This window comes from Pinus tabuliformis, chromosome X (assembly GCF_031772625.1).
Source record: "Pinus tabuliformis cultivar Carrire ecotype Pingquan chromosome X, CPIR1, whole genome shotgun sequence".
NCBI classification, from domain to species: Eukaryota; Viridiplantae; Streptophyta; class Pinopsida; order Pinales; family Pinaceae; genus Pinus; species Pinus tabuliformis.
The window spans coordinates 1,540,400,313-1,540,426,495 of NC_142308.1; the positions used below are offsets into that span (position 1 = coordinate 1,540,400,313).

At 38.3% G+C, this 26,183-nt stretch overlaps 1 protein-coding gene and 1 pseudogene across 1 annotated transcript in view; one reads left to right on the forward strand and one right to left on the reverse strand.

Annotated features, from left to right (window-relative positions):
* The window catches only part of LOC149145922 (uncharacterized), a 182,884-nt gene that overhangs the window by 93,023 nt on the left and 63,678 nt on the right, over positions 1–26,183 (reverse strand). Inside the window, exons 3-5 of the mRNA XM_089447375.1 lie at positions 13,486–13,656; positions 12,894–12,952; positions 12,547–12,684 (exon numbers count right to left, since the gene is read on the reverse strand). Coding sequence (XP_089303501.1) covers positions 12,547–12,684; positions 12,894–12,952; positions 13,486–13,656 — 368 coding nt within the window. The remainder of the gene's footprint in view (positions 1–12,546; positions 12,685–12,893; positions 12,953–13,485; positions 13,657–26,183) is intronic.
* LOC149145923 (uncharacterized protein At2g38710 pseudogene) lies at positions 4,197–4,835 on the forward strand (annotated as a pseudogene).

Below are 26,183 nucleotides of genomic sequence, written 5' to 3' on the forward strand. Positions count from 1 at the left end.
ATGGGTTTGGCTCAGTCGAGCCGGCCAGTCTATTACCAAACCGGTTTCGTAACAGACCGGCTTTTGGACCGATTTTTGTACCAAGTCGGCCCGAGCATGGGTCTGGCTCGGTCGACTCAGCCGAATTTTAAAAGACTGATTGGTACAGGTATCTTGCCTTAGGTGTTGGGTTTAGATCTACAAGTCTAAATCTCTTATGATCTAACAATTTATCTTTAAGTTTTGAATAGATATCTATGGGTATGCTAGCCCTTGGTCTCCAAGTTCACAGTCTGTAGGGAGGAATCGACCATTTCTAGATTTTGAGGCTTCATTTTGTAGGGTAATTTGCGGAAGGGTTTTGGTCAGTGATTTGTTTACATACATCATTCATATTTTAAAATTTCTAAAAAAAAAAATTCAATTCCTTCCTCTTGTGCTATAACGAAATTTACATGCCATTAGGAGCTAATTTGTTTTTGTGAATGTCGTAAATATTTGTAAATAAGTTTTCTAACCCTTGTATTTTAATTTTAAATTTTGTATAGGATATTGGGGTTTGGGGTTTTAAATTTTTTCTATATATTGGGTATTTGGGTTCTCTTTTTTTTCATTTGTGCAGGTGATAGCTCAAGGGTTTGAAGGAACAATTGTTTTTTGGGTTATTCATTCAAGAGTGGAAGGTTGATCTAGGCCCTTAAGGGTAAGATCTAGCCTCTCCATCTTCCAAAAACCCAATGCTCAGCAAGAGAGGGAAGCCACAAGCCTTTGGAGACTTTTTGTAGTGATATTTTGCATTTTGCAGGGGTCTAAGTTCCCTTTGGGGTAGCCACTATCCCTTTTAGGGCTCTTCTAGCCTAGTCATGGGCTCTAGGAGCCCTTTCCTCCTCTGCAGCAGCCCTATAAGGGCTCCTCTTGGAGGTCGCAACACTTTCATAGGGTGGCCGCAGCCCCTTCTTGGGGTTTATACCCAAGCGGCAGCCCACTTGGGCTTAGCCGCAAGCCCTAAGGGCCTTCCCTTGCCTTGCCACAGTCCTTAGAGGCCTTTGTGGGCAAGCCGCAGCCTCTTAGAGGTCTTTGTGGGTAAGATGCAGCCCCTAGAGGAGCTTTTCCCTTGGCCACTAGCCTTGTTGGGCATTTTTCTTCCATCATTGGCATTTTTTGCAGTTTTGGCATCAAATTTTGACCAAAAAAAATTGTGGTTGAAGGCCTAGGGCATCACTCAAAATTATTTGGGACTGATATCTATTGTTTTGGATCATAAATTTTGAGTTTATTGGGCTGACAATTTGTTTTGCAGTTAAACTAGCATCTTGGGCAAGGCTTTCAAGGGCCAAAGTTGCTAAACAAGCCACCAAGCAGCCCTAAAAGCCCTAGTTTCAGCCACAAGAGGGTTGATCCACTATTTGCAAGGTTAATATTTGTGTTGCAGATGTTTGGAAAGGATCTAGTGCACTTTGGAAGGTCACTAGTCATCAAACTAGGCCTCTAGGCCTACGGGTTTTCTCTCTAACCTTGTCTCTTCCTCACTGTTTCATAAATCAGATCTGAAGGATTATATTTACAGTGGCATAATCTCTGAAATAACACTCTAAACAGCCCTAAAAACACATTCATATAAGCTCATAATTAGTGGACATTTAATCTCAAGTAATAAGAAAGACTTGTCTCATGGTTTCTATGGTTTTCTAGTTGATTTTGGAGAGCTGATATACATTTTCCTGAGTCTGATATATTAACTTCTGAATCTGATATAAATGCTACAGCAGTGAAGTTTGTGAGTTTTGGTGCTAAATTTTGATCCAAGCAGTCCTAATACATTTAAGAAGTCATAATAAGCTTGGTTTGGCAAAGTAACATAAGTGGTTTTGCTCTAAGTGGTTGAACTAATGATTTTTGTCTTGCTGATCACTCTTTGCAATTTGCATCATTGGCGTAATTTTACATCTAAGTGTGTTCTAATAAAAATCAACCTCATTTGTGAAGAGAATCTAATTGCATATCGCATTGTGAAGCTTGAATAATTGTTAATCATTGCTCATCTTGCCTTGGTTGCATTGCATACTTAATTCACTGTTAGTAATCTCATCTCAAGAAGATTAACTTGACATTGGCATTCTATTGATATCACATATTGCTTCTAATTGATAAGTGACATAAGGAATTGGATAAGAGCATTATCTTGTTTAACATCATTGCAATCTAAAGTTAATCTTATGATATCATCTCCTTGCGATAATATTGTGGTTAAAATTGTGATATTAGCAATCGCTAATTGTGTTTAAATTCATCTTGCTCCATTGGTGTTGCTAATCATTGGCTTCCAATTTACGCATCACATTGTTAAAGGATTTATTTGAGAATTTGTTACATTGAGATTGATAATCATTGAATTGAACTTGAAGTGATTTGTATTTGGGAATTTGTTATGAATATAATTCATAACAAGTAAATAAATTTAATAAATGTAAATATTAAATAATCAAATATTGATTATGTTAAATAGTCATTAAGTTAAGTGAAAAGGCATGTCTAGAAGACATGGTCACTTGCTTAGGTATAAAAGCAGGGCCTCATTGTAACATTCGCCATCACTTATACATTTTATATATATATAATAAGTTATTATTTAAAATACCTCATGTATTTTTACATTCAAGCCTACAAGCTATCAGTTTTCATGCTTCAGTAACAGATTTTATGCTTCAGTGGTATCAGAGCCATGGCACACAATATAATCATGCGGGCCTTTCAACGTTGTTCGCCGCACAATGTGCCATTATGTTCACATCCCAAATGAGTTGAGCAGTTTAGTAAAATTCAAGAAGCGTTTCAGCAATTAGAAAAATCATGTGCAGAAGTTTCAGCATGTCTAAAGAAAAGTTATTCAGAGGAAGACAATAGCGATAATGAAGAAACGAAATTAGGCAAAGCAGGGAAAGAAGATGAACAATATCATAACAATGAGGAAGATGCAAAGGTTTCAAGCGAACTGCATGAGACTACAGGTACAAACCAGTGCTTTCTTCTTCATGAGGAAACTAACGGTCTGAGATTTGAAGGCGGTGAGGGTGATGTGAGTATTTCTGCTATGGTTGTCTCCATTCAAAAAGTGGAACTAAAAGACCCTGAATCTGGTCCAATTAAGGTGGTGCCAGTTACTGACAGCAATGATGTGGTATCTATTCCACTGCATGATTCCACAACCACTACCATTTCTGAGAATCTAGATAGCTTTGCAATTCTTCTGGATTCTGAGGCCAATTCAATAGCCACGTTTGAATCTGCAAATTCATTCTCTTGTTGCATTTCACATTAAAAACAAATCAGTGTATAATGTATCTGAAAGTGATGGGGCTACTAGTACGCTATACTCAAAAATTGGGGTTTCTTCCGCATTTCCAAGTGTAGAGGTGGAAATCTCTGAAGTTTCAACTGGTCTTGATGTGGATGAAAACTATCTTGAGGAACAAGAAACTAAGAACACGAAGCAGATGCTGGATAAAATTAGGTCCAAAATACTTGAAAACATCAATTCATTTTTGAAATATATCAAGATGGAATACCACGGAGGAAGCGGGTCAAGACGGCAAAGAAGCCGGAGTGCGCAGGGTGGAAGAAGGTCAACTTCCTCAACCTGCTCACCATCCAATAATATCAATTCAACGGATTCCAAAAATGATAGTGTAAGACTCTCAGACGAACTGTTACTGGACTCTCATAATCACATCGTAGAAGCACTTGGTGGTGAGACAGATTTGACCTTGCGGTTATTAGAGGATAATGAGATAGAAGGAATTGGTCGTGACCTAGAATCACTCTTTGTCTTATTAGATGATGATGACATAGACATTGTTCAGCAGTCGCGTAACATAACGATTTCGAAGGAGCATGTGAATAACAATAACAATATTGCTTCCATTTGTCCAATTTGCTATGGCAAGGGCATCGAAACTCTGGTCATGGAGGAAGATGCCCAACCTTTAGAACAACCCATCGTCGAGATGGATAGAGGTTTGGAACACGTAGCAGTCACGCCGCTTCAACCAATCAACCGTCGCATCAAATCGATCCGTAAGCTACCAATCGAACCAGCATTCTGCCAATTGATCCAACATTCGAGTCACCCATCATGCCACAAGTCAAGGGATTTCTTTTTGTTATTTCTGCACGTACCTTTCATCTGTAAAAAAAATCATTCAATAAGGGGATTCGAGATGGTGTCTGCAAGCAAAGAAATGGTGGTGTACTGCTTCGACACTTTAGTGGCTCATTACACCGGCGAGCCTGTGCCTCCTCCTGCCTTTGACGATGGCCAACATCCATTATTTGTCACATGGGAAAAAGTTGATGGTGGGAAACCGAATCTGAGAGGAAGCGTCGATTCACTTGACGCCAGCAGTGCTTATAACGGGTTGAAAGACTACGTGCTTGAAAGTGCCCTACGTGATATCTGCTTCCCACCTATAGAGGCTGCAGAAATTCTAAAGCTAGAATGCATAGTGTCTATCCTGACAGATTACGAGGTGGCAGCCAATTATCTAGATTGGGATATCGGAAAGCATGGTATAATTATTAAGTTTAGTGATCCATATGATAATACAACACGCGAGGCAACATTCTTGCCCGAAGTTGCTCTACAAGAGGGTTGGACAAAGAAGCAGACAATTGATTCTCTTGTGCGAAAATCAAGGTTTAAGGGTCGCATAACTGAGTCTCTTCGAAAAGCAGTCTGCATCTCTCGTTACCAAAGTAGTGTTCACACTATGGATTACAGTGAGTATGTTAAATTTGGAGAAGAACAAGAGGCACTCTCCCTCGTCTTTAAACGACTTCTATTAGAATTTGAACCATGAAAAAAGGAAGTTGGTCATTTGTTAAATTTGTTTTTAACGTATTTCTTGATTGTACCTATATAAACATGTGCAAAGCGCGAGGCTAAAATTTGTGTTAGATTGTGATTATATTTAAGAAACGAAATCTATATTAACGTTAACAAAAATCAAAATATATAAAATTCCTATCCTTTAAAAAAAATTAAAAATTAAAAAAAAAAGATATCTATATATATATTGTAGTTATTGAAAAAAATAAAACAAAAAAATAGAATTATTGAAAAAAGAAATTAGAGCCATATAAAGGGAAAAAAAATTAGAGTTATTGAAAAAAAATGTAGAGTTATTAAAAAAAATAGAATTATTTTAAAAAAACGATAACCCTGGATTCAAGACAGTGTTACCAAGTGAATTATTCAAGGCAAAGGTGCCAATGGCATCGAGTTACATATGCCGAGATGACAAATGCAAATTGAGAGAAATTGCCGACAATAAGCTTTAAGGACAAAGATTCTAAAGGAAGGGGCTATGTTATGAATATAATTCATAACAAGTAAATAAATTTAATAAATGTAAATATTAAATAATCAAATATTGATTATGTTAAATAGTCATTAAGTTAAGTAAAAAGACATGCCTAATCATGAAAGGTCACTTGCTTAGGTATAAAAGCAAGGCCTCATTGTAACATTCGACATCACTTATACATTTTATATATATATATATATATAAAATTATTATTTAAACTACCTCGTGTATTTTTACATTCAAGCCTACAAGCTATCAGTTTTCATGCTTTAGTAACAGATTTTATGCTTCAGAATTTTGTTGATCTTGTTCCATTAGCACATTTTCTTGGTTGAGATTGTTCCCATAATTGCCTTCTTTAAGTACTTGTTTGCGCAATTGATCCAGAATATCTTTTGTTTATAGATGCATGAAAAGAATTACATAAACAGTTTGTAGCTTAACCAAAGAGAAACTTAAATGTGCACATGTAAGAAGAAGAAGAAACACATGAGAAGACAAGAATACAAGAACTTGATAACGGAGTTCGTCCCTCCTGGACTACGTCTCCGGGCCCTGCTCGATCAATGGGGAGGCCTTCATTCATTAAAAATGGCATCAAAAGAAATTACATTCATCAATTTACAAAATGGAGCATTATACCTCCATGCTAAAAAGTGCCCGAAAATTGGAGAGCTCTGTTGCAGAAACTGACACCACCAATGGATTCTCGTCGCCGAGAGGTGTAAAATCCATATAAAACTTGCCCAATTCTGATACTGGACCAAAATCACCCTCCTGCAAAAATTTTGCTCAAGCAAGGTTCCACCAGTGTTTCTGAGTGCTCAAAGTTCCACCACCTTGTCTCGAAATTCGTGTCGCTGATCTCCCTCCTTTACAATGGTTAAAAAAATGAGTTTTATATAAACCTAGGCGGATTAATCCATAATGTGGTTATGGTTTATTTTTACCAAAACCCATTTTAAAATAACCACATTCCATTTTTCATAAACCGTATGCCATATATATATATATAAAATATTTTTTAACTGTTCTCACCCATCCCAATCCTACGGAATCCTTGTTTTGTACGTTTGAAGCTTATGGGGAGGCGGGACCACCACGTGGCTGCCTTCCCCAACCACCGTATCTCCGTGCAATCTTCACCATATCCGTTTCTTCGTTGACCGTTGCCTTTATATGGAACTTCGTTGTATGGTTTCCAACTTGTTATAACCACCATACGTTTGCCTCCATACATTGGCCACCATAACCTTATATGGTATATGGTTAAACCATATACGTCCACCTTTTTATAACCATTTGTTATATGTGTTTTGGTTTGGTTATAACATTTTACCATGTATGGTATAACCATATTATTATATGGTTTTGGTTATTATTATATATATTTTCTTTCTTGATTTGGTTTTTTGATATAGTTAAGTGGATAACTATATAAAAACTGCAGTTATAACCAAAATGTTTCTTGTGCAGGTTTAGGAGGCTAATGACGGGCTGCCATGTGTCAAGCTGCCATGTGGGTCCCACGTGCTGACTGGGATGGCATGTGGCGCACTGTGGGCCCCATTTTTCCTCTGCCATACCAATCTTTGAAGAGCTCTATCTTTTGCATACGAGCTCGGATTGACAAACCGTTCATGCCATCGTGATCAGGAAGACGAGCCCTCTCAACTGATGCCATCAAATTCTCCTTTCTGCCATTTTGAATTTCGAGCCTTTATCCATCCCCTTGGTGTCTCGAGATCCTCCTGGATCAGCAAGTGAATTGAACATCATAAGCATCTAATCTAAAATTCAAAGTTTTTAAGAGGATCACCTAATAATCTCGTTTAACACATTCACTCATACTTTGCAGCTCATTAGAGGATTAGTCGTGCATTAATCAATTAACCTCCAAGCATAAGCTTGGTTGATAGAAAGATAGGACCACCTTTCTCACCCAGCTTGCGGAGTTTAGACCCTCACTCGTGGTTATCAAGATGACCTTGCAGTGGTCAAGGCCACAGTGCCTGCAACGTCGAAGGCATTCAGGGGGTTAGAACCCCAGGCGAGGTATCATTAATAAAGCCATTGTTTTCTTCCCCTGGATGTGTTACCACACAATCTAGCAAGGGTCCTAGTAGGGGTTCCTAAGGGACCCGGACAACTACTAGACCAAATGGCAACAACGAGACAAGGACCCACTGTCACCTCGATCAATATCCCCTGCTTTTTACGGACTTTCGCCGATGGGAGGAGTCCCAGTATGAAGGAAATCACTACAAAGATGAGGTCAATAACAATGTACAATATGATTTCCAAAGCCCATTCAAAGGAGAGGCTCAAATGATAGCTTGCTTGCTTCAAAAAGTCAAGGGAAGGACTCTCCAAGAAAGGCTTGTGAGTAGCAAGCCTAGACATAGGTGAAAGAGTGCTTAATAAAGAGTTATGTACTAGATCAAGGCTTCCTAAAAAAGGGAAAAGGACCTCTCTTAAGGTTTTGCGAGATTAAGATCATATGATGATTGGGACCACAAGAGAGACCTAGGAATGCCTTAACTAGGCTTAGGGTTTGAAAGATCAAAGAGGAATAAAATGCCCTAAGACAAGCAAGGATAAGATAGGCCAATGAATGGTTAACTTCCAATGAGTTTTCAAGTATGGTTGACCTATAGAAAGCCACTAACCAAAGAAGCCTAGTTTTAGATATGATGTCGGAACTAGAGCTTAGGATATCTCCAAATCTAGCCATGGGAATTCGCTCAAATTTTGATGAGACCTAGAGGAGGCCCCAGTGTAGCAATGGACCAATTCACTCTTCAAGGGGACCTACCTAATGCATTTCGCACTAGGCCCTAGGAGAGATTCTAGGGTTAAGGCAAAAAAAAAGGTGAAATTTAAGGTGATCACCTAGTATTTAGATCAGTGCCTAGTCCTTATGGGAAAATGGAGTCAAAGCAACCTTGTTTTTCAAACTTCGTTATCTCAAGGAGGCCTATTGCAGCGTCACAAACCCTAATAAGAAAGTTTGACGGCTACTCTAGACATTTATACTTGTTGGCAATGTAATGATGGAGTTTCAAGGATACAACATACATAGTAACCCTCTAGGAACATTCATTCTCATCATTTATGAATAATGCACACAATACTTTCACAATCTAAGTGCTTGTTACAAATTCGCATTAATTTAGGGCACATTCAAGATATAGAAATGACATTCCATGCATTAGACATTTAGCATAAGAAAGATATGACATCAAAGTACTTACAAAATAATGAGAATATATCCATCCATCCACAACATGCCAAAGAAGCTCCAAGACAATAGTGTGAAATTTATCCAAACATCAAAGTGCATTTATTCTCCAAAAACTCGTCCAAAAGTGCAGGTCCGAAATTCTCAAGAAGAGAAGTCAAAATCAAAATGATGATGATTAGAGTGAGGCTAGGCCTCCTCTATTTATACATGTCATGTGATATCAAAATATGAACTAACAAGCCCCTAATATTACCCTAATGTGCCAAATAATAAATCTATTAGTGACAAGCCCACCAAATAGCTCCAAAGTTACACAATAAGTCTCTCAAGAGGGCTAAAATGATAGACAAATAGTGCAAATGGTTCGTTGGAAGGACTAGACAAGTCCTCCATGTGCCAAACCGGATAGGAGGGCTCTCATGATAATGACCAAGGGAAGTGCCCCTTGGTTTCCAAGCAAAACATCAGTGGTACTCCCAAGTGGTTGTGGGAGCACAGTGAATGGTCTCATGGGTCTCCAACTACATCAACATGTCAATACTCCATCCATAAGGGCAAGAATGACCATAGAAGCCCTCCCATGTCTCCCTAGGTGAGACAAAACTCCATCTGGGCCCCTAGACCATATGCCAAGTGTCTAGTAGAAGCATGTGGTTAGCTGGGCAATGTGGTCCAAGTGCATCATCATCTCTGCATGAGTGGGGCACGAGCAAGTCAAATGTGGTGCTGAAGGATCCCATGGCATGGCAATCAATGCTTTGTTGTGGAGGAGGCCCATGGCTCTCAACGCTCACCCTACAAGTGCCATCATGACCCTCTAGAGGGCTTGGATCCCGTATAGGGAGGCCAAACCCCAAGATGAAGACCCACCTGCAATCCTATATAAGATCCAATGCATCTCCTCACCTTCCAATACAACAATTTCATTAGTGCAAATGAGTAAATGAGCTTACAAATCAGGGGCCCAAGTGGACACTTCATAGCGGCATGCCCTTCCATAATGGACTTTAGAATGTACATGTGTCCCCAGCTTCAAGAGGGAGGTTAATCGAGGACCCTATTAGGTGGTTTCAACCTCTAAGGGAGTGACAGGTCCATGGTACACCCGTCAAATGACAAGTGTCATGTGATATAATTATGGAACGGAGTGGGGTAGTAGGGGAAGGCTCTAAGCCACATGTCATGGTACAAGGGAAGTTATAATAAGGAAAGCCCACACATGGGTGTATAGATATAGGAGGGAGCAATCGTGATACATGAGTGACCTCAGGCCTTTGTTTTTCCACCCTTCTTCATATGTCTTTTGTCTTTTATTGATTTTTCTTTTCTTTTACTGCTCAGGGCTCTAGGGAATCAGAGCATGATGTGAATAATATAGCAGTGGATACCCCCTTAAGATTGGGCAGCTCATCGCCCACTAGGGGTTGGGACAATCATGGGTTCCTTAATGATGAAGGGGGCTCACATAGGGGCCCTAGGAACCAAGGTGATGACCACAATAATAGGGGTAGAGCCCATGTTTGGCTTTTGTCCATGTGCTAAATTTTTGCCCCGGCCATATATTGCATTTTATGGTACATTTGTTGTTGTAAGTGGCCAAATTATGCTTTTATTTTTTTTAGCTGCATCAACCTCTAAGACATCATTCTAGGCCTAACCCAAAGTGTGGACAAGGGGAGGGAGGGACAAATTTAGACCTGGATGGGAAATATGTGAAAAGTGGTTATAATAAGCAGAGGGGAGTGATGTATGTGCTATCGAGCAGCGGGACCACGCAGCCAAAATCAAGGTTTCCCTTGTAGTGCCACTTCTAAAGCTAGTAGCCAATAGAGGAGATCCCATGGGAATAAGGTACAAGACTAACCGTCAAATTGGACGAGGAGACAAGACTACAGACCAAACCCATTCTTTCCGCTGAATCCTCCCACTAATCCATGTCCAGATGTGTCCATGATAAGTAAGCAAAAATACCCAATTACACAATGAAAAGCCATACATTCAGGATTGGAAGGCCCACCTTCAAACATACGATCATAACAGATGGGCGAGGGCACATAATGGTTGGCTATGATGGTAGAAAATGGTGGCACATCGAGCTATCTAGTGGCTGTTGGCTACCAGATGAAGTCAAATCTAGGAGAAAATTTCTCCTATGGGTGTCGTTGTTATGAATATAATTATGTAAAAGTAATAAATATAGATAATAAATAATAAACATAATAATATGTAAATAAGCTAAGTCACATAACACGAGGACACGAGACACGGAGGACATGTAAATACGAGTATTTGACACGAGACGCAGCGACCCCAGAAACAGGACACGAGGGACATGTTTATATATATATATATTAAAAAACACTGAAATATAGTGCTTGATCCATATAGATATGAATCATGATGATATCTATTTAGTATTTAGTATACACTATTTACTATTTAGTAATTTACTAGTTAGTTTATTAATTTACTACATCAATGATGTTCACAATTCAATGTTCATTGTTCATGTTATAATTTTTGTTATTAACTTCAAACAAGTTTGATCATGTTCAAACTTCACATAAGGTAGTTTATGAACTATAAATTTATGTATGTTCAAACTTCATTGTTGACTAGAGCGTTGATCGAGCTTTCCCTCCCTTTAGACCTCGAAGGTGTAGTGAGCAATGAGCACATGATGGGGAGTTGGGATTTTTATTTCAACACATGATCTATACGTGGTCACTCGTGTATAATTAAGTTAAGTTCCATAGGCTATAACACAACTTACAAGAAATTTAAGTGCTCCAAACTCTCAACAAAGCATGTGAACGCTCATCTCCTACATCTCTAGGTCCAGGTTGATGTGAAGTTGTGAGCATTGCTCTCGAATCTGATGGAATCCCTCACACTACACAACAAATTGGATTCAAGCGACGAGCAAACTCAACTTCGGTGGTGAACAATGACAAAAAAAGCCAAAAATAAGCCATGTTGCAGGTTTTAAATGTCACTTTTCATGGGACACGTGTCTTAAGAACCAAAAACGTTAGGGCACATTTTCGACACGTCCAAAACATGTGTCTCGATTGGAGGACACGAAGAAAAATGTTTTCGACACGTTTTAGGGCGGTTTTCATGTCCGACACGAGACCCTGAGGGACGTGTCCTGTGACTTAGTAAATAAGTAATAATTAGTTAAACAAAGAGGCATATCTAAGGAGACATAACCGTTCATAAAAGGACACCTGCTTGGTATATAAGAAAGCCCCTCATTCTTAATTGTAACATCATTCTTACTCATACATTTTAATATATATTCTTGTATCTCAATGGAGATCTACATATTCCAAGTCTTCTGGAGTATTTAACTTGAAGGTCGAACTTTGTTTGTTCTACGTGGTGGGTAACAAGATGCTTAGAAACCTCCTTGCAATGAAGAAAAGCCTCCAAAGATACATATAAAAAGCTAGTAAACGCATAAAAAGAAAAGAAAAAAAGATAATGACAAAAATATCATAATACAATCATGCTGTGGTAAACTTATGAAATAAATACAAAACACCCCTTATAACATTAAAAAATAGATGGAAAGCAGGTGTATCCATGAAAATTGAGATGCACAAAAAGATTATCCAAACTGCTATAACTACTTAAAATGAAAAGACCCCAAACATCATACAGTTGTTAAATATCTAGATGTTTTGCCTATACTTCCACAAATTATCACTTCATTCCCTTATTTATGTATTCCTGACCAGACAGTCGTTGCATAGCTACTTATCCAGGAAAACCATGTTGTCACCTTTTCTTTCCTTGTCAAACCCAGAACAAAAAGGGGCACTCAATCATTTTCATTTGTAACAAAAATGTGAAAGACTGATTATGTAGAGATTCCTAGATGCCATGTAACGTAAACTAAACCCAGTTTGGAGTATTTTGTGTAAAGAAAACAGTATTTTGTGTAAAGAAAACAACCTTAGCTCCTTCATCACCAACCGGATTGCCAGAGAGATTAAGCGCCTTTAAAAAGTCATTCAAAGGTAGAACATCCGAAAGTGCTTTCAAACCCACAGCTGTTATGCCATTTGCTGAAAAATCTACCTCTTCTGCAGTCTGAATCATGAATGTTAAATTTCAATAATCCATATGGCTCATTTCTTAGCAGTACATGCTACAAAAAATTTCAGAGATTTTGTTAAAAATGGTGTATATCTATCTAGCACGAGCGATAAGAAAGATAAAACAGAAGGGTATTGTGAAGAAAGTGAAATTGCAACTAACTCTAGCGATTGGAAATCAGGATATTCATATGCAAAAATAACCTGATTGAAAGCTAAACTTTCAGCCAAAAATATTATTCCCTCATCACCAAAATTGCGGCCTGTACATGTAAAATCCAAAGCAATCAGGTCATCATCCTCATTAATTCTAACCATAGATGACATAATCATTAATTAATCTGCAAGGGTCCCAAAAATATTAAATCAACAATGATTGGGAAATAATCAGCCAATTTTCGTATACCTGTAATGTTAGAGGAAACAGTCAGTGTCATTTCGAATAATCTTTTCATTGATTGCATCAGGATTAATTTGATTAATAAGAGATTATTTCACCTATGATCCTAACACCCATGACTGCAGTTTGTATCATAATTCAACCGCTGATTGAAAAGATTAAGACGCAATAAATTTCCTAGTATTGTTGAGCATTAAAAAAGGAGTCAAGATTTACAATGAACAGGAATCTGATTGTCAAACTCATTGCAAAATTCCAAATGCCTCATATTCAATGCTGTATTCCTTAGACATGATCTTTCCCTTCTAATTTAACATCTGCAGATTTTTGCATTGGCCACTGTCCAAAAATTCCTATAATCAATCCACTGTTTGGCTCTAAATGGAACCAACTTACCTGACATGTCAACACCCCTGAGCAATCGAAGTTCTCTCGCAAAATCACCGAGACGGTCCCTTGATCGTCGCTCTAGTTTATTACTTCCAGAAGAAAATGGCAAGTCAATACCAGTGGAAACCATATTAGAGGTTGCAGCATTGAATAATGTACCTGTGAGCTTAACCAAAGCTGTGAGCAAAAGAGAGAAATTAGCAATGCTATAAATAGTAACCATTCCCTTATAAGCATTTCCTCTTACAAATCTACTCAAGAGAGTCAACAGTGAAATTCCTTTCTCCAAGTCAGCAATTTCCTTAAGTAGATGGTGTGTGACCCTTCTCGTCCAACATAAGAAAAACTTCAAACAATTGCACTTAGAGAAGCAAGGTACTCTACAACCCAGGTGGGGGTGAAGAGATCTATCAACACTTTGTCTGTTTGTGTGTGCAAGGATGTGTTGCACTAAGAAAAGAAAGATATTCTACAGCCCAAGTGAGAGTACAGAGATCCATTAACATTCCAAGTGTGTGTGTGCATGTAACTCTGCACTGATTGTAGATGGTCCGTGAAATGCATTGGATATATACACTAGAACAAAACCATCTAAACTCTGGTTTGATCTACACCTAGAGGTTGCAAAAGCTCAAAGACACATCTCTTGACTTCACACAAATAGTGCACTGACAGGGGGCAGGTGGGTTGCAATTTCGGATATGCAATCTCTAGCTTCACATCCTTGAGGTGCATATCAAACTCAAGTTTAGATAAATCTGCTTAAATAATTAATCAGTGAATTGCACAGGATATTCACCTACAGAAACAGAAATATTGGAGAAATTTATGTAGAGAGAGTAGACCCTTTTAAGGAGTGGAAATGCCACCGGAGTCCAATTCTGTAGTTTCATTTGGTGGAGAGCTCATGTGGGCAGGTGACTCTTTGGATCTCGCAGCACACTGGAATGAATGCAATGCCAGGTGCTATTTCTCCAGACTTTAGTGGAGCACACCTAGATCCAGGATCTCATTGCAATCTGTGCCTTGAGGTACAAATGTTGCAGGCTTTTTTCTGAGCCATAAAGTTTTGTCTTAGTATGGGTTAAGCTCCCAAGTGGTCAAGAAATATGGGATAATGAGTGGGGGGGTCACCACTACTACAAGCAAGCTGTCTAGTTACAATGGCACAAGGCTTCATCCCAGTGGTACTTCCCTGCATTCCATTGTCGAGTGTAGGAGATGGGATGCCTCAAGATTCTCAGGGAAAAAAGTGGCCTCAAAGCCACCTATTGTTGGTCATTTGGATGTGGTTGAGGGTCAGCAAGTGCATGATCTGGCTTCAAATTCCTAGCGAGTGACAAGAGGGAAGGCGTGGATTTAGTTTTAAAGGAATGACAAATAAACAATCAAAAAAGTGTGTAAAACTAAACAAGCCACTGAAGCCTGTTTTGGGCAAAGACGTTAACCTCCATGAGGTGACAGAAATGGCTTCTTAGGTTTTAATTGGAAATTTTATTGTCAGAAGGATGGGTGAAGGGCCACTCAGTTCCTGGATAAATGATTCTTGGGTTCCAGTTATGGGATATATCCAAATTATGACATACTTTCATGTGAGAGGATGGGATTTCACCTAAAAATGTAGAAAATTTTCAAAAACAATCTTGGCTGTTAATTACAGGTGGAGGCCATTGTCATTGGTTCTGAGACATTGATCCCCTTCTTTTGATGCCCACTCAAAAAGAGTGGTCGTTGTTGAAATATGTAACTAGGTTCGGTCTTCATAAATGTATTTGAGTCATAATGAGATGTATTTATTAAAAAAATGAAGAAAAATATTATTATTATTATTATTATAACTTATTAAAGCATGGGTTTCATGGTTGGGTCATTTTGTTTTAGGTCAATGTCCCCATTGAGGACTTCTAGGATTTATTCTGAGTCATTAGAGTCATTTTTCATTAAAAGAGACCCTTATTGGGATTTTGAATCATGTAAAAAGAATTAATATTGAGTCAAATATACTATTTGTCCCCTCCACACCAAGTCGGCCTCAAGGAGATCAAGTCGGCTTCAAGAAAGACAATTCGACCTCACTGGAAGGATGTATATATACAAGGCAGTTTGAATTCATTTGGAGCAATTCACTCTCCCTCTCATAGTTAGATATACAAAAGCTGGAAGTTGGGAAATGCAAAGTTGAAGAAGAGGTTGAAAGGGGCTGAAAAAGAGTGCGAAATTTTGGAGGAAGGAAGAAGACATCAAGATCAAAATTTTGAGCCATCTATCTCTCACATCAGAGGAGTATCTAGGGAGATCAAAGTTTTCTTTGTCTAGTCGAAGTTGTTGTTGTTGTTGCTGCCAGTTGCTGGGTCGAAGCTGCTACTGCAAGTTGGTGTTTCTAGGTCGAAGTTTCTTTTGAAGGGTTATCATTTGCAAGAAGGATTGAGGGCTGACTTTGTGTGGAGGAAGTCTTTGTCTAGATCAAGAGTCTTGGATTATCTTGAGAAACTATTGAAGGAAGAATTGTTCACTGGGTTTTCCCCTAGATTGGAGTTTTGTCCTGGCTGTCCGCCTACATCTATTGTCCTTGTGCTATTGTTTTATTAATTGCTTGATGAACTAAAAGACAAAAGAAGAACATAAAGATAAAAGAATCATAAGTAATTATCTATATAAGAAAATCTTTCTGCCTTTCTAATTTTCTAACATAGTATCAGAGCTAAGGTGAAGAAGGAAAAAAGTAGTTTTGAGAATCCACTGAAAGGAGTCTAAAGGATTGAACAAGGGATCATATAAGGAGCTCTCATAAGGGAAGAAGCTCACTATCTTCAAGGACAGTGTCTAACAAAATAAAGAGTGAGAAAAATTGGAAGGAGCATGCATGGAAGAAGAGAATTGACCTCATTCTTGAAAAGAACAAGGTCTTGGATTTGATCAAAGGAAAGGTGAAGAAACCTACCAAAGAATCTAGTGATGCAAATAAAGCAAAGTTTAAAGAGTCAGAAATTTTGACTATGACACTGATGTTAGAAAGCATAAAGTACAATCTTGTCCCATACATTTCCAATATAGACCATGCTCAAGAAATGTATGAAGCCTTATCAAAATTGTTCACTATCAAGAACATCGATCAAGTAGCAAGTCTGAAGAATGAATTAAGGACTACAAAAATGACGAAGGATGACACTGTGGCTTCATTCTTTGTAAGGATATCTAGAATTAGAGATGAACTTCAAGCCCTAGACGAAATTGTACCGAAAAAGGATCTAGTAATTACTGCATTGTTGGGATTGCCACCTACTTGGAGCTCTTTTGCTTCAGGTCTCAACAACTAGAAAGAAGCTCCTACCTTCGAGCAATTATGGAATGCTTGCAGCCAAGAAGAAATGAGAATCTCATTAGTATCCAACAATGAAGAAGAAAAGGTTTCAAATGCATACTCCGATTCTCACAAGAAAGGAAACTTCAAGAACTCAAAAGGGCGAAGAAAGAAGGTTGATATGTCCAAAATAGAAAGCTAGCAATGTCACAAAATGGGTCACTATAGAAGTATTTGTCCCAACAATCCGAATAACAAGAAAAGAAACAGAGACCAAGCTAATGTTGCTAAAGAAGGATCTCCAAAGAAGAATAAACCTGAAGAACTGGATATAAGGGACTTAAACTACTAAGTCCTTTGCTCTAAGCTGTAGTTATTTCCTTTTTTTTATTTCTAGTATTTGTAGGTTTAACATATTTTAGAAAAACATTTTTGATTTGTTTTTAACGTTATAGGTATCCCTCAAGCTTGGAGGGAGCCCTCACCAACTTCCAAAGATAAGTATCTTATTACCTTTTCATTTTAGTTTTACTTACTTATCTAGTGTTGCTTGCATTAAATACTAATCACATTTCTATTCATATTTTCCTTGTTTAGGAAAAGATTGTTGAATACTCAAGGAATATGAAAGAAGGCTTCACAAGACAAAGCATTGGAGTTACAAGATTTGTTAAGAAACAATATGTATGCCTTAAGCTATAAGTTCTGCTCTCTTCATAAAGGTATATTCATTCTTGATAAACTAATCTACATTACTAACATATTTTGTGTCTAGCTCTCTTGAATCATAAAAATTCTTGATTGGGTGATTTATCATTAGATAAGTCTACCCTCCTCATATCTTTGATTTCTCTTGTGGAACCCTATAAAGGTTCTTTGTAAAAACCCTAACTTAAGGGTATGTTGATGATAATGTGTGAAACCCTAGCCTACTTAGGGTTATTAATGAAGTCTGAAATGATTGATGCGTTGATAATGTCATGTTTGGGGTGTTGGTATGGTTATGAAAACCCTAGCTTGTTAGGGTTGAATGGTGATGACTAAAATCTCAAACCTTTGAAGTATTAATAAAGTAGGGTTTGCTTTGTTATGTATTGAAACCCTAGATCATTAGGGTTTGGTACAGTATTTGAGCAAAGACCCTCATAATGTCCTAGAAATGAAATCCTAGGTATATGTGTGTTTGTCCGATTGAAACCCTGGTCTAATCAAGGTTTGTTATAAATATTGATGTTTGTGTCTTGGGGTTTGACTAAAACATGTTATGATATGCTTATGCATGACGATGAAGTCCTAGATATATGTGTTGACCTAATTGATAATGGTCATGAGTTCTAGGCAGTGTTGTAGGAAACGTCCCCCCCCCCGGATCTAAACCCCAAAACGCGATCCGTACGGATGTGTGGGGGAAACGCCATCCGAAACACGCTTCGGAAAAACCGAAACGCGTTTCGGACTGATAAACATGCTTCCTGGAAATTTTGGAAGCGTGTGCCCGAAGCGTGTTTTGTACGGCGCTTCAGCCGTACGAAACGTCGCGCTTCAGAGGACGAAGCATACGGATCGTGTACGATTCTGTACACGCTTCCTCCATTTCCGGAGTGAAGGAGGAGGAGCTTGGAGTAGGAACTTGGAGGACTTCATCTACAAGAGCTAAAGAGGTAAGTGCAAACCCCAAACTCCCTTATTTTTTTGACATTTTTTTTGTATTTTTCTCCTCCCTCTCCTACTCTTTCCCATTGTTTCTACTTGCTCATTTACTTGCAGGTTGTCCACCACCTATATCCATATTCCAAGATGGTGTTCTTTTGGCTTCTATGTATCATTCCACTTTTGGTTTTAATGATGGCAAGGGGGAGTAGGAATAGAAGGGAAGAAGCACAAGAGGACAGTGGTCCCAATATGAGTGACCCAATGTATATTGAGGAGGAAGGGTTTGAAGAGGAAGGGGATGAAGTTGAACCTAAAGGGGAAACTGAAACACTAGAGGGGAAAGCTGCATTAACACCCTTGTGGAACTATGTGACCAAACTTGAAGGGGGAAAGGGTGGTGGAAGCTACAAATTTTTGTGCCCTCATGGTTGTCATGGAGGAAAACCATTTAGTGGTTCATATACTCGTGTGAGGAGGCATCTTTGTGGGGTGATGGACAGTGATGATATAAGGGTGTTGTGGGGATACAAATTTGCCCAAACATTTCATCTGAACAAAGAAGAAAATACATCCAAATAGAGGAGGTTGCACAACAAAAAAACAAGAAACAAAAAACTCATTCTGAATCAAGTGCAACCTCTAGATTTGGTAGCTCATCTCCTCATGGTACTTCTGGAAGCTTTGTAGGTAAAAGAACAATAGGGGATTTCCTTAATGTTGCTGGGAGGGATGATGTGGATGGAAAGATAGTCCGATTTCTTTGTGCTTGCAGTGTACCATTCAATGTGCTTCGCTCTCCCTATTGGCATGAAATGGTAAAGGCCATCAATGAAGCCCCAAAAGGATACAATTCCCCCAACTATGAGAAAGCTAGAACAGTGTTATTAGAAAGAGAAAAAGCAAAGGTTCAAAGAGCTTTGACATGTTTTACAAATGAGTGGGTAGATTGTGGGGTATACATTGTATCAGATGGGTGGAAAAATATTAGAAACCAACATTTGATAAATGTTCTTGGTGTTTCTGCTAGTGGTGTAGTATTTATTACATGTCATGACTCCTCCTCCATCAGTGCATCTTCACAAAACATTGCAGATCTCCTACTGCAATCAATCAAAGATGTTAGTCCAAATAATGTTGTTCAAGTGATCACAAATAATGCAACAAATTGTAAGGCAGCAGGAAAAATTATTGAGCGTACTCATCCACACATCTTTTGGTCTGGGTGCCTAGTTCACGCATTGAACCTTTTGATGCATGATATTGTGAAGCATAAAGAATGTGGGTGGATTAATGAGCTTTACAGGAGAGGGAAGCAACTCATTAAATTCATCACAAGGCATACAAGGGTAAACTACTTCTATGGCACTTACTCCAAGTTGCAGTTGCTTAAACTTGCAAAGACAAGATTTGCCAGTTATTACCTCACCTTTAGGCAGCTAGTGAAGGTGAGACAAGCTTTAACTAATATGATGTGTGCTAAAACATTGGATGAAATTAACACTGATAGAGATGGTGCTAATGCAGCCAAGGACACTATTCTTGACATGTACTTTTGGTCACAGGTTAAATATGTTTTGCAATTCACCAAACCAATTTATTACATGATCAAGTTTGGAGATTCAGATCGACCAATAATTAGGGAGGTGTATGAGCAATGGATAGCATGTTGGGGCAGATTAAAGACATTGTTGAACCTAGAGATATCACCTTGTACAATTATATTTGTGTAGAGGTGGAAAACCGATGGGAAATGCTAAATGTTCCATTGCATGCATTAGCATATGTTTTGACACCTAAATACTATCATCCATCATGGCTTTCAACACCAGCCCCTGGGGGGGGAGCAGGAGAAAACCACACCAAGATCCAGAGGTTCACAAAAATATATGATTGCATTGAGTAAATTAGTCCCTGATGAGGAGACGGCTGCCATGGTACGGAGATAATTGAGCAACTATACGCTTAACACTGGTCCATTTGGGAGCATGCATGCAATTAGAGATCGAGAGACTTTTTCTTCTCTTGAGTGGTGGAACATGCATGGAGGGGCTACTCCACTTCTATAGACTTTGACATTGCGGGTGCTATCACAGGTGGTAAACTTCTTCTGCAGAGAGGTGTTGGAGCTCTTATTCTTTCATCCATAGTGTTAAAAGGAACAGGTTGAGTTTAGACCGGGCAGAGAACTTGGTTTATGTTCATTACAACTTGCGATCGTTGTCCCATTATTGTGATGATGCAAAGACTAATAAAGACCTTAAGATTTGGGACAAGAATCTAGAGGAGCCTAATTTGGAGGATGGAGTGTTGCGATTAGAGCAATTAGAGGATCCATTATGGTATGAGTTTTCTTTATAAAGCATTTCTCTAATTCATGTTTTTAATTTTTTTTGTTAACTAGTGTTTTTTTTGTATGAATTTTTTGAGCAATTCTAGGATGATGATGATCGTGTTGAGATGCCACCCCCATCTGGTCCCTTGGTTCCTAGGTTCCATGGTTCAACACCAACAGCAGGGGATTCGTCTTCATCGGTTTCAGTGCCACAACTTCCACAGGAAGGATCTTCTTCATTGCCACCACATGGAGGCCCGCCACCACGTTCTCTTCGTGGTGGAAGGAGGAGAGATTAGTAGATATATTCACAATTTACTACTTTTGTCATAGATTAATCATTAGACTTGTAGGCTTGTGAATTTGAACCTTTTTTGTCTTGGCAGTGACCAAGTGACATATTTCGTAAACATTATTATTTGAATTTTGGACATGACAAATGTTGACAATTGCTCACTTGCTAGATAAATCATAATATGCTCTACGTTTTATGTTTTATAATATGCTTAAATGTTTTATGTTTATAATATGCTTAAAAATTTGATGTATGTTTGTAATTGCTACAATATAGATGGTTGATGTTCGAATAATTAATCATTGATGTACATACTAGTAACTACAATAGAATCATGGATGCCATATCTATCTTGATTTATGCAAAAATATGCATGTTTTCATGTCTTCTACAACTAATTTGGTATTTGGGATGTTTGTTTTGAGTATAAATGCAAAAAAATATAAATATATATATATATAGCAGACGCTTCGCTTCCTAGATTTTTGGAAATGATGCTTCCGCGTCCCTGCTTTGTGCAACATTGGTTCTAGGGTTTGGAACTAAGCCCTAGTCGAAGTTTTATTATCTAGGATGATAGTATTTGTGAATTCTAGGGTGTCGTAACTAAACCTTAGTAGAAGTTCAAATCTCTAATATATGATGACAATGTGCTAATTTGAGATTTGTGTAAGATTGTTGAAATCTGAATTTTAGTTATGATTGGTTTTGATTGTTGGAGCTTAATGGCTCATGTGTGAAATCTAGGATCTTGCACTAAATCCTAGTGGAAGTCTAACATATGAGTTCTAAAGTTGTTAGATGCATTATAGAACAATATTTGTTTGAATTGCTTCTAGGGTTTGCAATATTTTGTAGTAGGGTATGTCATACCTCTGGAAGAAATATTGAAGCCTTAGATATAATGAAGATCGTTCTCTTGATAGAGGTGCTCGAAGTCTTGATAATGAGACCTAGGGTTTATGACAAAAACCCCTAGCATATAGTCGAAGTATAAAAGTATGTGTTTCTTGTTTGTAAACCTAACTAAGTTTAGGTATTTAATGTATAAAGTCTAATGCTTCCATTATTGTATAATTCTAAAATAAGTTAACTTCATGCTTCTATAGATTTTGTTGTACTTGCTATCTAAGTTGTGCAGGTACATAATCTTCAAGATGGTGAAGATGTTCGTAAGTAAAATTGATATAATAAGCATGATGAAGAAAAGTTATAATGGCCATGATAACTTTAATAAGAAGGATGGAAGCCTTGAAAGATTCTTCGATGTCGTAAGAAAAGGAGTAGAGCTCCCTAAGTTAAGAGGGAGCTTGGAAGAAAAGAGTCTCCCTAAGTTAAGAGGGAGCTTATAAATCTCCCTAGTTGAGAGGGAGGGCCTATCATAGTCATAATGGACACCTTGAAAGAAGAAATTGGACAATGTATTTTGAGGGGCTGCTAAGATAAGAAAAGTCAGATCTATTTGTAGAATATGTTGCTGCAAGTAAAGTAGGAAAGGAAGATGTATGATTTAGGAATATTCTATCAAGATTCATTTGAAAATCCTACATGATAAATTGAGAAGCAACATCAAGTTGTTTGAAAGACCCCGGAGGTTTGTATTTATTTATGAACATTTGAAAGTTTGTTACTGATTAGGGTTGTGCTTGTACAAGTAAATCTCTTAGAGGTTGATAGCATGTTTTACATGCTTATTGGTATCGATCAATTTGATCGGGAGAGATATGTTGTTACCAATCTGTTCGATCAGGAGGATTTGTTACCAATTTGAATCATCAGGAAAGTTGAGGCTTTGTGTGTGAGACACATTGCCTAGGAGGACATATGGCCAACACTTTGTGTCGACCTCTACTTCCCGAAGTAGGGAGGGTGGCGTTGGTCATGAAGCTCTGACCTCGGATACGTACCTAGATCCCTAGGTTGATGGTTAGAAAGTAGGCCTGATGGTACCTAGAGAAGCTGAAAGCTTTAGTCCATCTTAGTCCCACCTAGATAGATTGCCATGGTCAAAAATCTAGTCCATGGCATTGTTAGTGCCTAAACTGTTGGAGGACCTTGGATAGATTGCTCTGGTCAGAAATCTAGTCCATGGCATTGTGGTTCCTAAATTCTTCATGGTTCATGTGTTTTTGAGATCTTCCTTGTACTTGTACTTACGAATACCTAGGTTGAAATATGTAACTAGGTTCGCTCTTCATAAATGTATTTGAGTCACAATGAAATGTATTTACTAAAAGAATGAAGAAAATTACTTTTATTATTATTATTATTATGACTTATTAGAGCATGGGTTTCATGCTTGGGTCATTTTGTTTTAGGTCAAATCCCCATTGAGGACTTCTAGGATTTTATTTTGAGTCATTAGAGTCATTGTTCATTAAAAGAGACCCTTCTTGGGCTTTTGAATCATGTAAAAAAAATTAACATTGAGTCAAATATACTATTTGTCCCCCCCACACCAAGTCGGTCTCAAGGAGATCAAATCGGCTTCAAGCAGGATAATTCGACCTCACTGAAAGGCTATATATATGCAAGGCAGTTTGAATTCATTTGGAGCAATTCATGAAGAAATTTCAACCCCCACTCCGGTTATCAGTTTTTCTTATCACTCCATGCATTTAGTTTTAAATCCAAGCATGATAAAAATTCTAAAATCTGGAAATGACAATATTTTCTGAAAACACGAACTTAGAGATTTCACAACTACTGACATTGCAAAAATAAAACACAAGAAAATTATGACAGCCACAAACAGAAAATAACACAGTGATTTTTTGTCAATGTGACCCTAGAAAAAACCCCTACAACGCTTCGGAAAAACCAGTTTGAGAGCTCTTCTTTATTTCTGAAAATGATTTTACAGAGAAACTGAAATACACAGTAAAAATTCCAACAACCACAAGTTACAACTTATCTCGATTTTCGTGCTTGCACTCCACCTCGAAAATCGTGCCAATCTGCAAACAACCAAAACAGAAATTTTTCGGCAATAAAACAACATTAAATGTTGTACGGCTAGCCTCGAAAAATGTGCCCAAAACTTGTTGTACGGACTGTATGGATTTCAGCGATACGACTGCCTCAAAATTCGTGCCCAAATCTGCCTCGAAATTCATGCCCTTTCTCCTGTCCCTCTTCCTCAATTTCTTTGTTGTCCCTCTTCCTCGTTTTTTGTGCCTTCCCCCTGCTGTATGATTTTGCCTTGGGATGCGTGCCAATAAATGCTACTGCCCAGATTTGCTGAAATGTCTTCTTGCTGCTCTCCTTCACTTCCTCACTGCTCAAAAATTTTCTCCTTGCTCTCTCTTCTCTTTCTCTCAAATGCTCATGAAATAATGAATTGATCTTTTCCTCTTCTCTTCTCCTTTTACTCTCTAAATGACCTCTTGGGTTACCCTAAGATCTAATGGTTGAGATTCATTTAGATCTAGAGATGAGAATAAATGTGCATTTAATTCTCACTTTCTATTTTTTAGCTCACCCACTTAAATAAAGACCCACTTAGCTTTTTATTTCCATAGTCACTTTTTCACTTTCTAATTTTTCATTGACTTTAATAAAGTCACTTTTAAATTAGAATGTAACTTTACCACTTATAAAGTCACTTTTAAATTAGAATGTAACTTTACCACTTATAAAGTCACTTTAGGAGAAAAGTAAAAAATAAATTTGGACACTTTTCCCTAGGCCAAAGATCAAAGCCTTAGGGAACCACTTGTCCTCTGGTACCCAAATTTTAACACTCCCTCTTACCGAGGAAAGTGTTCCTCACCACTCCCATCTTGTCTCTGAAGTAGACATGCTTGCCCCGTGGTAAGGCTTTGGTGAAAATGTCTGCTACCTGCTCATTTGTGGAAATGTACTCAAGCTTGATAGCTCCCTTTTGGACATAGTCTCTAATGAAGTGATACTTGATCTCAATATGCTTTGACCTGTCATGAAAAACTGGATTCTTCGTGAGTTTTATGCAACTCTTATTATCACAGTAAATTATTGAAGGTCTCAATGCCTGACCAAATAGAACAAACAACACCTTGCGAAGCCATATGGCCTCACAACTAGCCAAACTAGCAGCCATATACTCTGCCTCAGCTGAGATCAATGCAACTGATTGTTGTTTCCAGCTGATCCACGACACAACTACTGAACCCAACCCAAAACAGCACCCGAAAGTATTCTTCCTATCTGAAGCCAGTGTTTTAAAAGTCGGCTGGCTCGGAACCGACTTGGCCGAGTTGGTCCGAGCCGGTAAAAAAATTTGCGACTCGGCCGTCGAACCGGTTCAGTCGACCGAGTTAACACTGACCCGGCCGAGTCATGGCATGACTCGACCCGGTCAGTCTTAACTCGGCCGAGTCCGTATCAACTTGGCCGAGTCATTTCATGCAGCGAATAAACCCCAAAAACGCAATTTTTTTTTATTTTTTAATGTTTTTTTTTAGTGTGGGGGACTCCAAATGGTTTTATTAATTGGTTTTTTGGTCTTTGGGGTCCATTCCCCTCTCCTAGTATTGATAACTATTCAGATTTCATGGTAATGTTAAATTCTTATCGTGAAAGTGACATTCTCCTTAATCTTCATTTTCATCCTTTTACTTAAATTTTTAACATTACCATAAAATGACTCAGGATGTTTGAGAGTAGTTCCAGCCTCATTGGATTTCATATGGAGAAAGTAGAATTTTAGATTTCATTCAAAATCCAACAGACTTATCAGTTTTTCAGGATTTCAGGATTGGGGGATTGCAATGTTTCCATTGAATTTTGTCATGTATTAGGGTATGGAACTCATATTTAATCAAGAGCACCAATCCTTCTATGTACCTTGATGTTAGTGACATTGGTTTTCGAACTCCTCCGGGATTCGCTCCCAAACCGGGAGCTTCTAAAAATGTCGCTCCCGCTCCCATTTTCACTCTCGCTCCCCACTTTCGCTCCTGCTCCCAAGTAACACTGAGCCAGATGATGTTGGAAACTCTAGCTGTAGCCAGTAGTACTGGTCACAGACTTTTGTTGTAGAGGCCATTTATAGCCTCCTTAGTTATGTGTTTTTGTTTTGATCTCTATATCATCATCGTGTATGTATTGGACAGTGCACTGGGTGCCATTTTGATATAATGGAT